The sequence below is a fragment of the Mya arenaria genome, chromosome 4, assembly GCF_026914265.1.
Source record: "Mya arenaria isolate MELC-2E11 chromosome 4, ASM2691426v1".
Taxonomy (NCBI): Eukaryota; Metazoa; Mollusca; class Bivalvia; order Myida; family Myidae; genus Mya; species Mya arenaria.
In genome coordinates this window covers 41386427-41400624 of record NC_069125.1, presented here as the reverse complement: position 1 = coordinate 41400624, position 14198 = coordinate 41386427, and the positions used below count along the sequence as shown (strand labels likewise).

Here is a 14198-nt window from a genome sequence, read left to right as displayed (position 1 = left end):
ATTTTGAGCATTGTTTATAACTTATTTCTCTCCCATATTGAAATAAAAAGTAAACTTGGACGATTTTTAAGTGGGCGCGCGCCGGGTACGCCCCCTTTTAACCCGCGTGTGGTAGTACTTAACAAAATCATAACCATATTGCCTTAAATCGTCCCAACATCATGTATATAAGACCTGTAACCGTTATTTATAGTCATTTCATCGATCATCGGAATACAAGCTATGACTCATGCTACAAGTAAAACACTTCTTGTTCATGTATTTAATACAATACATGCTAGTTTGTACATGTATGTGCATAGCATAGCCGGTGTAAACCATATACTTGCTTTACCAGCTTTAGGGAATATTAATTCAGTACGCCGGGTTGTTAATCCACGTGCATGCGGTCAAAAATCAGTACAATGGAAAATACGGTAGCGATTATATGACACACATGTATAGGCTCAACGTACTTAATTGAAGCAATATAGTAATTTAAAGAGCAGCACAGAAGAAGCGAATGGGCTGTTTGTATTGTGTTTAAACGGACTTTATACCACATGTTGCCACGAAAGAAGACGGTGCCTTGATACACGTGGGTTCTGATCAGAAGTAAATGTCACCGTTTTCCCACATGTGACGTTGAACCCCATCGACTACAGCATTTCAACAAGGTGAGCTATGTGTATTATTTTTACACTCTGAGTCTATATGGGCGAATCATTTATTTGAAATGTTTAATAGAGCATAACACTGCATTTAACAGTACATGTATAAATTTGATGGATTTCTTCCAGGTAATTCTTCAAGTGGATTTAATCAAGCGAAAGAAGACCACACTAACACAGTATATAACAGTTGTTGTTTGGATCTACTTCAAGTGAATACCATCGAGAGAAAGAATACCACACTAAACACAGGAGTTGTTTGGACCTACTTCAAGTATATAAGGTCAAGTAAAAGAAGACCACACTATAACTGTATAAATTATAACAGTAGTTGTTTGGATCTACTTCAAGCGAATACCGTCAAGTAAAAGAATACCACAACAAAACAGGAGTAATTTTCCAGGATCTAATTCAAGGGATAGAGGACCACTCTAGTAGGGTGTATACTACTAGACGTACTGTTCGGAATGGAAACGGAAGTAAAGATGACCTCGCAGGATGCTTTTCTAGACAAGCATGGTGGAAAAGAGAGAAGGAATGTGTTCGTACTATCAGCGTCCTTTACTGCGATATTTACTGCCTATCTGGCAATTCAAAACCTGCAGAGTAGCTTGAATCAGGCGGATGGACTGGGGATCATTTCCTTGTCTTGTATGTACGCCTGCATCATCCTCTCAGGAATTCTTGCACCGTCCATTATTGGTTTCCTCGGAGAAAAGACGGTTATCGTCGTTTCTTTCATCTGTCATGTGGTGTACACTTGCACCAACTTTTATCCCACGTTTGCCACACTGATCCCCTCTTCCGTTTTACTCGGACTCACAGCGGGACCGATGTGGACATCCCAAAGTGTTTATCTCTCGGACATGGCCTACTCGTACGCTGGCAGAAAGAATAGCGATAGCCACACGATTCTGAGCAAGTACAATGGGATTTTCTTCGCTATGTACGAGACCACACAAATTACAGGAAATCTGATATCCTCGATAGTACTGCAACAAGGAACGTATAATTATACAAACACAAACGAAACAGTTAAGTTTTGTGGCCGCTACGGTTGCCCAAAAGAAGTAAACGGTACGTCGATTGAGGAACCGGAGACCAAAGTTGTTTATATTCTTCTTGGTGTTTTCCTTGTCATAGATGTTGTCGGAGTTCTGCTTGCAATATGCTTTCTTCCATCAATACGCAAGCCGACAACTCGTAAAGGCAGCGACATTTTGAAATCCCTTATATCCTGCGGAAAGGGCCTATGCGATGTGGATCTTGCCATGCTTGTGCCGCTCATTATGTTTATGGCCATGGAACAAGCAATTTTGTGGACCGACTATACAAAGGTAATTATAATACAAGTCATCCAATAGTACACGTTTAATACAAAATGCTATACTCTTGTTAATATACGTGAACAAATAAATTACTATAATCTTTTTGCGGAACGGATGTTCGTTTTATTTTTCAGTCTTTCATCAGTTGCCCTATTGGTATCCAGAAGATAGGTTTCGTTATGGCTGCTTATGGGGCATCAACAACATTCTTTGCTATGACACTCAGTCAAATATCTAAGTACACGGGAAGATACGTTCTGTTTGGCCTTGCCGGACTGGTCAACTTGGGCATTCTGGTCACCTTATACATTTGGATTCCTTCAGCTGATAACATTGCTGTAATATTCATCATTCCTGTGATATGGGGTTTGGCGGAAGGGATTTGGCAAACACAGTCAAATGGTACGGTGGTTTGTATTTATCAAAATAATTCATTTTAGCAAACATCCTACTTATGTATAATTAATGTTCTAAATAACACTCGTGCTGTTTAATATGCACCATCAGGGGCTAACGATAGATATCAGTGCATGTGTGTAGGCAGTCTTATATCACAAGTAAAATGTCGCTATCACAACCACCATCACCGTGGCCATCATTACTACTACTACTACTACTACTACTACTACTACTACTACTACTACTACTACTACTACTACTACTGCTCCTGCTGCTGCTACTACTACTACTACTGCTACTGCTACTGCTACTGCCACTGCCACTGCCACTGCCGCCGCCGCCACCGCCACCGCCACCGCCACCGCTACTGCCACTGCCACTGCCACTGCCACTACCACCACCACCACCACTACTACTACTACTACTACTACTACTACCACTACCACTACCACTACCACTACCACAACCACAACCACTACCACCACCACCACCACCACCACCACTACCACTATTCCTGTTGCTGCTGTTCCTATCACTATACCTTCTACTTTGTCGTCGATGACTATTTAAAAGCAAAAATACTATTAGTACTTTTGCTAACGTAATGTTTATTTTTTTCATAAATAATTATAATAACGTGCTAACGGTTGTCTATTTTTTCAGCGCTCATCGCACTTTTATTTGCGGACAAGAAGGACGCAGCGTTTGCCAACTACCACACATGGAAAGCCATCGGTTTCACAGTGACGTTTGTCTACAGCAACTTCCTTTGCGTCTCCACGAAGCTTGTTGTAGCTATTGGCTTGTTGGTGGCCGCCATGTTGTTGTACGCTATTGTTGAATTCCGAGTCCGGTCAAGAAATGAAAGAACGTATAGGATATAAAGAGACTTACAAGATAACTGTTTTGTTTCAAATAAAAAATATTAAAAGCATGGAAGACAGTTTTTTTCCTTATATTTTTGAAATGAAAAACGTACGTAAAGGCCATGGACGTCGTCTACGCTCTGAAGAGACATGGCTCTGTACAAATGATTCCAAAAAGAGTGTTTGGTTGAAAAGGGAAAAAAAAACCTGTAGAATTGACCACCTTAACATGGCCTTCGAGTCATTTGCAGTCCAAACTGTTGGATACTGATGCATGTGAAGTCGACCCATTGATTTGCTGCGTACTACATGCCATAGCCATGTGTCCTTGTAAGGAACCAATCATGGCGTCCGTTTATAGAGACAGTAATAATGTGAACTCAGTGGGACTAGAACCTAAGAAACTTAGATGGTAGGCGGTCACCTATACCACAAGACCATCTCACTCCTCGTCATCGCATGCATACTATCCATTTTACGTGTTCTTAAATTAAGAGCAAAGATATCAACGGATTGTCCATACACTTTACTTTGCATACATAATTGAATGTACATATATTTATATAATTGGCAGTGTTTGTTACGGAAAATTTAGTTTTATCTTCAAAATGTTTGTGTTATTGTACATCGAATTCGGTATGATAAACAACCAACGTGTAATACATTATATATGTTGTGTGATTATATGTGTTATTGTTCGTTGTTTCTGGCCTTGGCCCTGTGCCATAGAACGGGGTCTAAGCTTTCGACTACTGGACTTGTTTCTGTAGTTTTTCATATAAACATTGAACTCGTCCACAATAGTTCTATAATACCTCTTAGGTACAGTTTTAGGTTAGTTTTGCATACGGCTTACTTGTTATTGTTATTCAGTAAGGTTCACATTTTGACAACAACACAAACTAACACACTTCAGGAATTTCCTGAATATTACATACTGATATTTTCATATTTTGAAATCCGAAAACTGTATGTTAATTTGACATTGTTTTCAAAGACACACATGCTTTGAGGTTTCTTGTCGGAACGACTTGTGTTTCAAACACTCACACATATCTAAGGAACCTTCAAATTAAATTTCCAAACCAAAGTATTCCCCTTCACTGTTCCTTGTAGTTCTTTATCATAACAGTATTTTACGACATCAATGTATAAGCTTACTACTATCTCTGAACTCTGATAATTACTATCCTTAGAGATGAGGAAGTTTTTTGAAAGTCTTAAACAAAGAAGAGATTATGTCAATAGGTTCAATTTAAAGTGTTTTCAAGGGGGTTTTAGCCAACGAAAAAAAAAAGATCGCGTATGTTTGTGCATTTTAATTTCCGAATCAGAGTGCATATAAAAAGAAGCTTGCGATTTAACATATTATTTATCGAAGGAACGGACTTGGAATACACTCGCAAGGAAATTTGAACAAATATTTACGTGACGGTATGTAACACGTAGAACCTGTTTTGCAAACAAGTCCATCTGAGATATTTAACGCATTTGAAAAGTTTTAAAAAAAGAATAAATCTCAATAACATTGTGTTAATTTGAATGCTTAAAGTGACACTCTTATTCAAAATCATTACATAAACATGAACAAACATCAGTTTTGACTGATAAACCTTCAACTACTTACTAAATAATGTAATGGTGAATGCTAAAAGATTTACTGTGATCTACTATAGGCTCATAAGGTAGAAATTCCATGTTTTCTGCCCATTTCTTTCAAATTAAACCCGGTATCTTTCATAAGAACCATCGTTTCCGACATTTATTCAACCATTTTTTTTAAATATTAAAACACTATTATTAATTGTGGTAAATCTTATTTGGGAGTAAGAGTGCATCTTTAATTGTAACGTTGTTTAATTCCCTTTTTTTCAGATGGCGAACTTACGACAAATATTCTTGCCTATATACATCATAACAGCATCGCGAACTCTGACGACTGAATCGTGTCTTCTAAAACAAAGTGCAGAATATCCACGAGTGCCCAACCCTATAATAGAAGTGGAGAAGGCAAAGGAGCATCGAGAGATTGTTAGCGTTAACATCCAATCTACGAGTCCAGCATTGAGAGATGATAGGAACAGATCTCTTGACTCACCTATCACTAACGTCCAATCTGCGACTCCAGCATTGAGAGATGATAGGAACAGATCTATTGACTCACCTATCACTAACCTCCAATCTACGACTCCAGCATTGAGCGATGATAAGAATAGATCTATTGACTCACCTAGCGATAACCTCCAATCTACGAGTCCAGCATTGAGCGATGATAAGAATAGATCTATTGACTCGCCTAGCGATAACCTCCAATCTACGAGTCCAGCATTGAGCGATGATAAGAATAGATCTATTGACTCGCCTAGCGATAACCTCCAATCTACGAGTCCAGCATTGAGCGATGATAAGAATAGATCTATTGACTTGCCTAGCGATAACCTCCAATCTACGAGTCCAGCATTGAGCGATGATAGGAACAGATCTATTGACTCACCTAGCGTTGACATCCAATCAACGAGTCCAGCATTGGGCGATGATAGGAACAGATCTATTGACTCACCTAGCGTCATCATCCAATCTACGACTCCAGCATTGAGCGATGATAGAAACAGATCTATTGACTCACTCAGCGTTAACATCCAATCTACGACTCCAGCATTGAGCGATGAAAGGAACAGATCTATTGACTCACCTCGTGTATCTTTTGCTATGACTGAAGAAAAGTATTCGAAAATGAAGTGGTTAGAAATCGATGAAGCAAAACTCAAGTCACTCGTCTGCTTGGGTAAAACAAATGGCTTGGCGCAGATTTCTTCGGGTATTACTTCAGACGATGATATATGCAGACGGTCAACCTGCCCATGGTATAATGTCATTGATCATGATCCTACTAGGTTTCCAACTACGATCACCACAGCAAAGCCAATTTCACCTTACTGTAGAGGGTCTCATCTTGAGTGCGATCGAGTGGATCAAAAAATAACTATTCTCAGGAGGAGTGAGACGCCGGACTCCAACGGAAATTTTATTTGGACTCCAGAGGTGATGCTTGTTCCAGTCGCGTATACATGTGCATTCCCAAGAACGGCTGTCGTGCCGAACGAGGTTATTCATTTCGCCTAAGTTGTTTTGTGTGTGTTTTTTTCTTTTATCATAAAGGAAAACATTTTTTGCCACTTTCTTCATTTTGCATTGCTTTTTGCACTGAACTTTAACATTTACTACTGAATTGCTCGTGTAAATTTACATTACAATACCTTGTGCAAATGCATTTTTTAATTACGTTTTAAGTTATATTTTACATTGTATTCGACATAAAATTTAAAAGACATTATACATTACTCTTTTATATTACATTGAATTTTAAATTACCTTATACTTTACATTTTCATTAAATTTTACATTACATTTTACAATACATTATTTATTACATTTGAAATTACATTTTCTTATTATGTTTTAAGTAACATTTTGCATTCAACATAACAAATGTATATTCATTACATTTTAAATTACATTTTACATTACATTTTACATTACGTTTTACATTACATTTTACATTACATTTTACATTACGTTTTCTCATTACGTTCTAAGTTACATTTTACGTTATATTCTGGATTTCATGCTACAATACATTTCACACTACATTATACATTACATTATATTTAACATTGCATTTTCTAATTTCGTTTTAAGTTACAATTTGCATTGTTTTTTACATAACATTATACAATCCATTTTACAATACATATTACAATACATATTACATAACATATAGCATTACATTTTAAATTACATGTACAATATAATTTACATTACATTCCATATAACATTTAAATAACATGTTCTTTACAATCTACATTACAATTTAAATTACAATATATATTTTACATTACAATTTACATTTCATTCTTCACTACATTTACACATTATTTTGAATTACAATTTACATGAAAATATTCACTTGTTTGTATTTTATATAGAGAAATGAATCAGTGTACGTTCTACTTCAAGAGAGTACGGAGTTTTCGAGTATACATGTGATGTTTCTTTACTAAAGTTGAAAGAAATGTTCATAGACGAACGTGGCGATGAATATAATGTAAATAATTTGCTGATATCAAATTGAAAATACAATCAGCTTTATGATAACTGGGATACTACGCATTTTTTTATCGCAAGAACGAAATAGTTTATCCTCAATTTAACTTTGGGCGATTACCCCAACATTTATTGATTAAGCTATGCTAATGCATGTGGGATCTGTTTGTGTTGTTTATATGTTTGGTGGCGACACAAGGTTTGGTGTCTCTCATTCAGACCCTTACCTTGTGTCTCAAAACATAGATATTGCTTTACGGCCCTGACCCTGTGTCTCTTAACATGGATATTGCTTTTCGACTCTGACCCTGTGTCTCTTAACATATATATTGCTTTACGGCCCTGACCCTGTGTCTCTAAACATGGATATTGCTTTTCGGCCCTGACCCTGTGTCTCTAAACATGGATATTGCTTTTCGGCCCTGACCCTGTGTCTCTAAAAATAGATATTGCTTTACGGCCCTGACCCTGTGTCTCTAAACATAGTTAATGCTTTTCGGCCCTGACCCTGTGTCTCTAAACATGGATATTGTTTTTTTTTCGGCCCTGACCCTGTGTCTCTAAACATGGATATTGCTTTACGGCCCTGAACCCGGGGCCTCTAAATATGGATATTGCTTTACGGCCCTGACCCTGTGTCTCTAAATATGGATATTGCTTTACGGCCCTGACTTTGTGTCTCTAAACATGGATATTGCTTTTCGGCCCTGACCCTGTGTCTCTAAATATAGTTATTGCTTTTCGGCCCTGACCCTGTGTCTCTAAACATGGATATTGTTTTTGCTTTTCGACTCTGACCTTGTGTCTCTAAACATGGATATTGCTTTTCGGCCCTGACCCTGTGTCTCTAAACATGGATATTGCTTTTCGGCCCCGACCTTGTGTCTCTAAACATGGATATTGCTTTTCGACTCTGACCTTGTGTCTCTTAACATAGATATTGCTATTCGGCCCTGACCCTGTGTCTCTAAACATGGATATTGCTTTTCGGCCCTGACACTGTGTCTCTAAACATGGATATTGCTTTACGGCCCTGACCCTGTGTCTCTAAACATAGATATTGCTTTACGGCCCTGACCCTGTGTCTCTAAACATGGATATTGCTTTTCGGCCCTGACCCTGTGTCTCTTAACATGGATATTGCTTCACGGCCCTGACCCTGTGTCTCTTAACATGGATATTGCTTTACGGCCCTGACCCTGTGTCTCTAAACATGGATATTGCTTTTCGGCCCTGACCCTGTGTCTCTTAACATGGATATTGCTTTACGGCCCTGACCCTGTGTCTCTTAACATATATATTGCTTTACGACCCTGACCCTGTGTCTCTTAACATGGATATTGCTTTTCGGCCCTGACCTTGTGTCTCTAAACATAGATATTGCTTAACGGCCCTGACCCTGTGTCCCTAAACATGGATATTGCTTTTCGGCCCTGACCCTGTGTCTCTAAACATGGATATTGCTTTACGGCCCTGACCCTGTGTCTCTAAACATAGATATTGCTTTTCGGCCATGGCCTTGTGCCTCTAAACATGAATATTGCTTTTCGGCCCTGACCATCTGTCTCTAAACATGGATATTGCTTTTCGGCCCAAACCCTGTGTCTCTAAACATGGATATTGCTTTTCGGCCCTGACACTGTGTCTCTAAACATGGATATTGCTTTACGGCCCTGACCCTGTGTCTCTAAACATAGATATTGCTTTACGGCCCTGACCCTGTGTCTCTAAACATAGTTATTGCTTTTCAGCCCTGACCCTGTGTCTCTAAACATGGATATTGTTATTGCTTTTCGGCCTTGACCCTGTGTCTCTAAACATGGATATTGCTTTACGGCCCTGACCCTGTGTCTCTAAATATGGATATTGCTTTACGGCACTGACCTTGTGTCTCTAAACATGGATATTGCTTTTCGGCCCTGACCCTGTGTCTCTTAACATGGATATTGCTTTACGGCCCTGACCCTGTGTCTCTAAACATAGATATTGCTTAACGGCCCTGACCCTGTGTCTCTAAACATAGATATTGCTTTACGGCCCTGACCCTGTGTCCCTAAACATGGATATTGCTTTACGGCCCTGACCCTGTGTCTCTAAATATAGATATTGCTTTTCGGCCCTGACCCTGTGTCTCTTAACATATATATTGCTTTTCGGCCCTGACCCTGTGTCTCTAAACATGGATATTGCTTTCGGCCCTGACCCTGTGTCTCTAAACATGGATATTGCTTTCGGCCCTGACCCTGTGTCTCTAAACATGGATATTGCTTTCGGCCCTGACCCTGTGTCTCTAAACATAGATATAGCTTCTCGACTCTGACCGTGTGTCTCTAAACATAGTTATTGCTTTTCGACTCTGACCCTGTGTCTCTAAACATAGATATTGCTTTTCGACTATGACCTTGTGTCTCTTAACATAGTTATTGCTTTTCGACTCTGACCTTGTGTCTCTTAACATAGTTATTGCTTTTCGACTCTGACCTTGTGTCTCTTAACATAGATATTGCTTTTTGACTCTGACCCTGTGTCTCTAAACATAGATATAGCTTTTCGACTCTGACCCTGTGTCTCTAAACATAGATATAGCTTTTCGACTCTGACCCTGTGTCTCTAAACATAGATATAGCTTTTCGACTCTGACCCTGTGTCTCTAAACATAGATATATCTTTTCGACTCTGACCCTGTGTCTCTAAACATAGATATAGCTTTTCGACTCTGACCTTGTGTCTCTTAACATAGATATTGCTTTTCGACTCTGACCCTGTGTCTCTAAACATAGATATTGCTTTTCGACTCTGACCCTGTGTCTCTAAACATAGATATAGCTTTTCGACTCTGACCTTGTGTCTCTTAACATAGTTATTGCTTTTCGACTCTGACCTTGTGTCTCTTAACATAGATATTGCTTTTCGACTCTGACCTTGTGTCTCTTAACATAGATATTGCTTTTCGACTCTGACCTTGTGTCTCTAAACAAAGATATTGCTTTACGGCCCTGACCCTGTGTCTCTTAACATAGATATTGCTTTTCGACTCTGACCTTGTGTCTCTAAACAAAGATATTGCTTTACGGCCCTGACCCTGTGTCTCTAAACATAGATATTGCTTTTCGACTCTGACCTTGTGTCTCTAAACATAGATATAGCTTTTCGACTCTGACCTTGTGTCTCTTAACATAGATATAGCTTTTCGACTCTGACCCTGTGTCTCTTAACATAGATATAGCTTTTCGACTCTGACCTTGTGTCTCTAAACATAGATATTGCTTTTCGACTCTGACCTTGTGTCTCTTAACATAGATATTGCTTTTCGACTCTGACCTTGTGTCTCTAAACATAGATATTGCTTTTCGACTCTGACCCTGTGTCTCTAAACATAGATATTGCTTTTCGACTCTGACCCTGTGTCTCTAAACATAGATATTGCTTTCGGCCCTGACCCTGTGTCTCTAAACAAAGATATTGCTTTACGGCCCTGACCCTGTGTCTCTAAACATAGATATTGCTTTTCGACTCTGACCTTGTGTCTCTAAACAAAGATATTGCTTTACGGCCCTGACCCTGTGTCTCTAAACATAGTTATTGCTTTTCGACTCTGACCTTGTGTCTCTAAACATAGATATAGCTTTTCGACTCTGACCTTGTGTCTCTTAACATAGATATAGCTTTTCGACTCTGACCCTGTGTCTCTTAACATAGATATAGCTTTTCGACTCTGACCTTGTGTCTCTAAACATAGATATTGCTTTTCGACTCTGACCTTGTGTCTCTTAACATAGATATTGCTTTTCGACTCTGACCTTGTGTCTCTAAACATAGATATTGCTTTTCGACTCTGACCCTGTGTCTCTAAACATAGATATTGCTTTTCGACTCTGACCCTGTGTCTCTAAACATAGATATTGCTTTTCGGCCCTGACCCTGTGTCTCTAAACATAGATATTGCTTTACGGCCCTGACCCTGTGTCTCTAAACATAGATATTGCTTTTCGACTCTGACCTTGTGTCTCTAAACATAGACATTGCTTTTCGACTCTGACCCTGTGTCTCTAAACATAGATATTGCTTTACGGCCCTGACCCTGTGTCTCTAAACATAGTTATTGCTTTCGACTCTTACCTTGTGTCTCTTAACATGGATATTGCTTTTCGACTCTGACCCTGTGTCTCTAAACATAGATATAGCTTTTCGACTCTGACCTTGTGTCTCCTAACATAGATATTGCTTTTCGACTCTGACCTTGTGTCTCTTAACATAGTTATAGCTTATCGACTCTGACCTTGTGTCTCTTAACATAGATATTACTTTTTGACTCTGACCTTGTGTCTCTAAACATAGATATTGCTTTTCGACTCTGACCTTGTGTCTCTTAACGTAGTTATAGCTTATCGACTCTGACCTTGTGTCTCTAAACATAGTTATAGCTTATAGACTCTGACCTTGTGTCTCTAAACATAGTTATAGCTTATCGACTCTGACCTTGTGTCTCTAAACATAGTTATAGCTTATCGACTCTGACCTTGTGTCTCTTAACATAGGTATTGCTTTTCGACTCTGACCTTGTGTCTCTTAACATAGTTATAGCTTTTCGACTCTGACCCTGTGTCTCTAAACATAGATATTGCTTTTCGACTCTGACCTTGTGTCTCTAAACATAGATATTGCTTAACGGCCCTGACCCTGTGTCTCTTAACATAGATATTGCTTTTCGACTCTGACCTTGTGTCTCTAAACATAGTTATTGCTTTTCGACTCTGACCTTGTGTCTCTTAACATAGTTATAGCTTTTCGACTCTGACCTTGTGTCTCTTAACATAGTTATTGCTTTTCGACTCTGACCCTGTGTCTCTAAACATAGATATTGCTTTTCGACTCTGACCTTGTGTCTCTAAACATAGTTATTGCTTTTCGACTCTGACCCTGTGTCTCTAAACATAGATATTGCTTATCGACTCTGACCCTGTGTCTCTAAACATAGATATTGCTTTTCGACTCTGACCTTGTGTCTATTAACATAGATATTGCTTTTCGACTCTGACCTTGTGTCTCTGAACATAGATATTGCTTTTCGGCCCTGACCCTGTGTCTCTAAACAAAGATATAGCTTTTCGACTCTGACCTTGTGTCTCTTAACATAGATATAGCTTTTCGACTCTGACCCTGTGTCTCTAAACATAGATATTGCTTTTCGACTCTGACCTTGTGTCTCTAAACATAGATATTACTTTTCGACTCTGACCTTGTGTCTCTTAACATAGATATTGCTTTTCGACTCTGACCTTGTGTCTCTAAACATAGATATTGCTTTTCGGCTCTGACCTTGTGTCTCTTAAAATAGATATAGCTTTTCGGCCCTGACCCTGTGTCTCAAAACATAGATATTGCTTATCGACTCTGACCTTGTGTCTCTAAACATGGATATTGCTTTTCGACTCTGACCTTGTGTCTCTTAACATAGATATTGCTTTTCGACTCTGACCCTGTGTCTCTAAACATAGTTATTGCTTTTCGACTCTGACCCTGTGTCTCTAAACATAGATATTGCTTTTCGACTCTGACCTTGTGTCTCTTAACATAGTTATTGCTTTTCGAATCTGACCCTGTGTCTCTAAACATAGATATTGCTTTTCGACTCTGACCTTGTGTCTCTTAACATAGATATTGCTTTTCGACTCTGACCTTGTGTCTCTTAACATAGATATTGCTTTTCGACTCTGACCCTGTGTCTTTAAACATAGATATTGCTTTTCGACTCTGACCTTGTGTCTCTAAACATAGTTATTGCTTTTCGACTCTGACCTTGTGTCTCTAAACATAGATATTGCTTTTCGACTCTGACCTTGTGTCTCTTAACATAGATATTGCTTTCGACTCTGACCCTGTGTCTCTAAACATAGATATTGCTTTTCGACTCTGACCCTGTGTCTCTAAACATAGATATTGCTTTTCGACTCTGACCTTGTGTCTCTAAACATAGATATTGCTTTTCGACTCTGACCTTGTGTCTCTAAACATAGATATTGCTTTTCGACTCTGACCTTGTGTCTCTTAACATAGTTATTGCTTTTCGACTCTGACCTTGTGTCTCTAAACATAGTTATTGCTTTTCGACCCTGACCTTGTGTCTCTAAACATAGATATTGCTTTTCGACTCTGACCTTGTGTCTCTTAACATAGATATTGCTTTTCGACTCTGACCCTGTGTCTCTAAACATAGATATAGCTTTTCGGCTCTGACCCTGTGTCTCTAAACATAGTTATTGCTTTTCGACTCTGACCTTGTGTCTCTTAACATAGATATTGCTTTTCGACTCTGACCTTGTGTCTCTAAACATAGATATTGCTTTTCGACTCTGACCCTGTGTCTCTTAACATAGATATTGCTTTTCGACTCTGACCCTGTGTCTCTAAACATAGATATTGCTTTTCGACTCTGACCTTGTGTCTGTAAACATGGATATTGCTTTTCGACTCTGACCTTGTGTCTCTAAACATGGATATTGCTTTTCGACACTGACCTTGTGTCTCTTAACATAGATATAGCTTTTCGACTCTGACCCTGTGTTTCTAAACATAGATATTGCTTTTCGACTCTGACATTGTGTCTCTTAACATAGTTATTGCTTTTCGACTCTGACCCTGTGTCTCTAAACATAGTTATTGCTTTTCGACTCTGACCCTGTGTCTCTAAACATAGATATTGCTTTTCGACTCTGACCCTGTGTCTCTAAACATAGATATTGCTTTTCGACTCTGACCCTGTGTCTCTAAACATAGATATTGCTTTTCGACTCTGACCTTGTGTCTCTTAACATAGATATTGCTTTTCGACTCTGACCTTGTGTCTCTTA

The 14198-nt window shown here is 38.9% G+C and overlaps 2 protein-coding genes across 2 annotated transcripts; both read left to right on the top strand.

The window, feature by feature from the left end:
- Positions 1–378: 378 nt before the first annotated feature.
- Positions 379–3910, top strand: LOC128230285 (protein unc-93 homolog A-like). The gene is made up of 4 exons (XM_052942426.1): positions 379–656; positions 780–1987; positions 2113–2380; positions 3041–3910. The coding sequence occupies exons 2-4, from the start codon at positions 1118–1120 to the stop codon at positions 3259–3261; spliced, it is 1359 nt and encodes a 452-aa protein (XP_052798386.1). The 5' UTR covers positions 379–656; positions 780–1117; the 3' UTR covers positions 3262–3910.
- Positions 3911–4538: 628 nt separating this feature from the next.
- On the top strand, positions 4539–6575 carry LOC128232631 (uncharacterized). Its single transcript, XM_052946299.1, has 2 exons — positions 4539–4677; positions 5119–6575. Exon 2 carries the CDS (start codon positions 5119–5121, stop codon positions 6364–6366), a length of 1248 nt encoding a protein of 415 aa, XP_052802259.1. The 5' UTR covers positions 4539–4677; the 3' UTR covers positions 6367–6575.
- The last annotated feature ends 7623 nt before the right edge of the window (positions 6576–14198 follow it).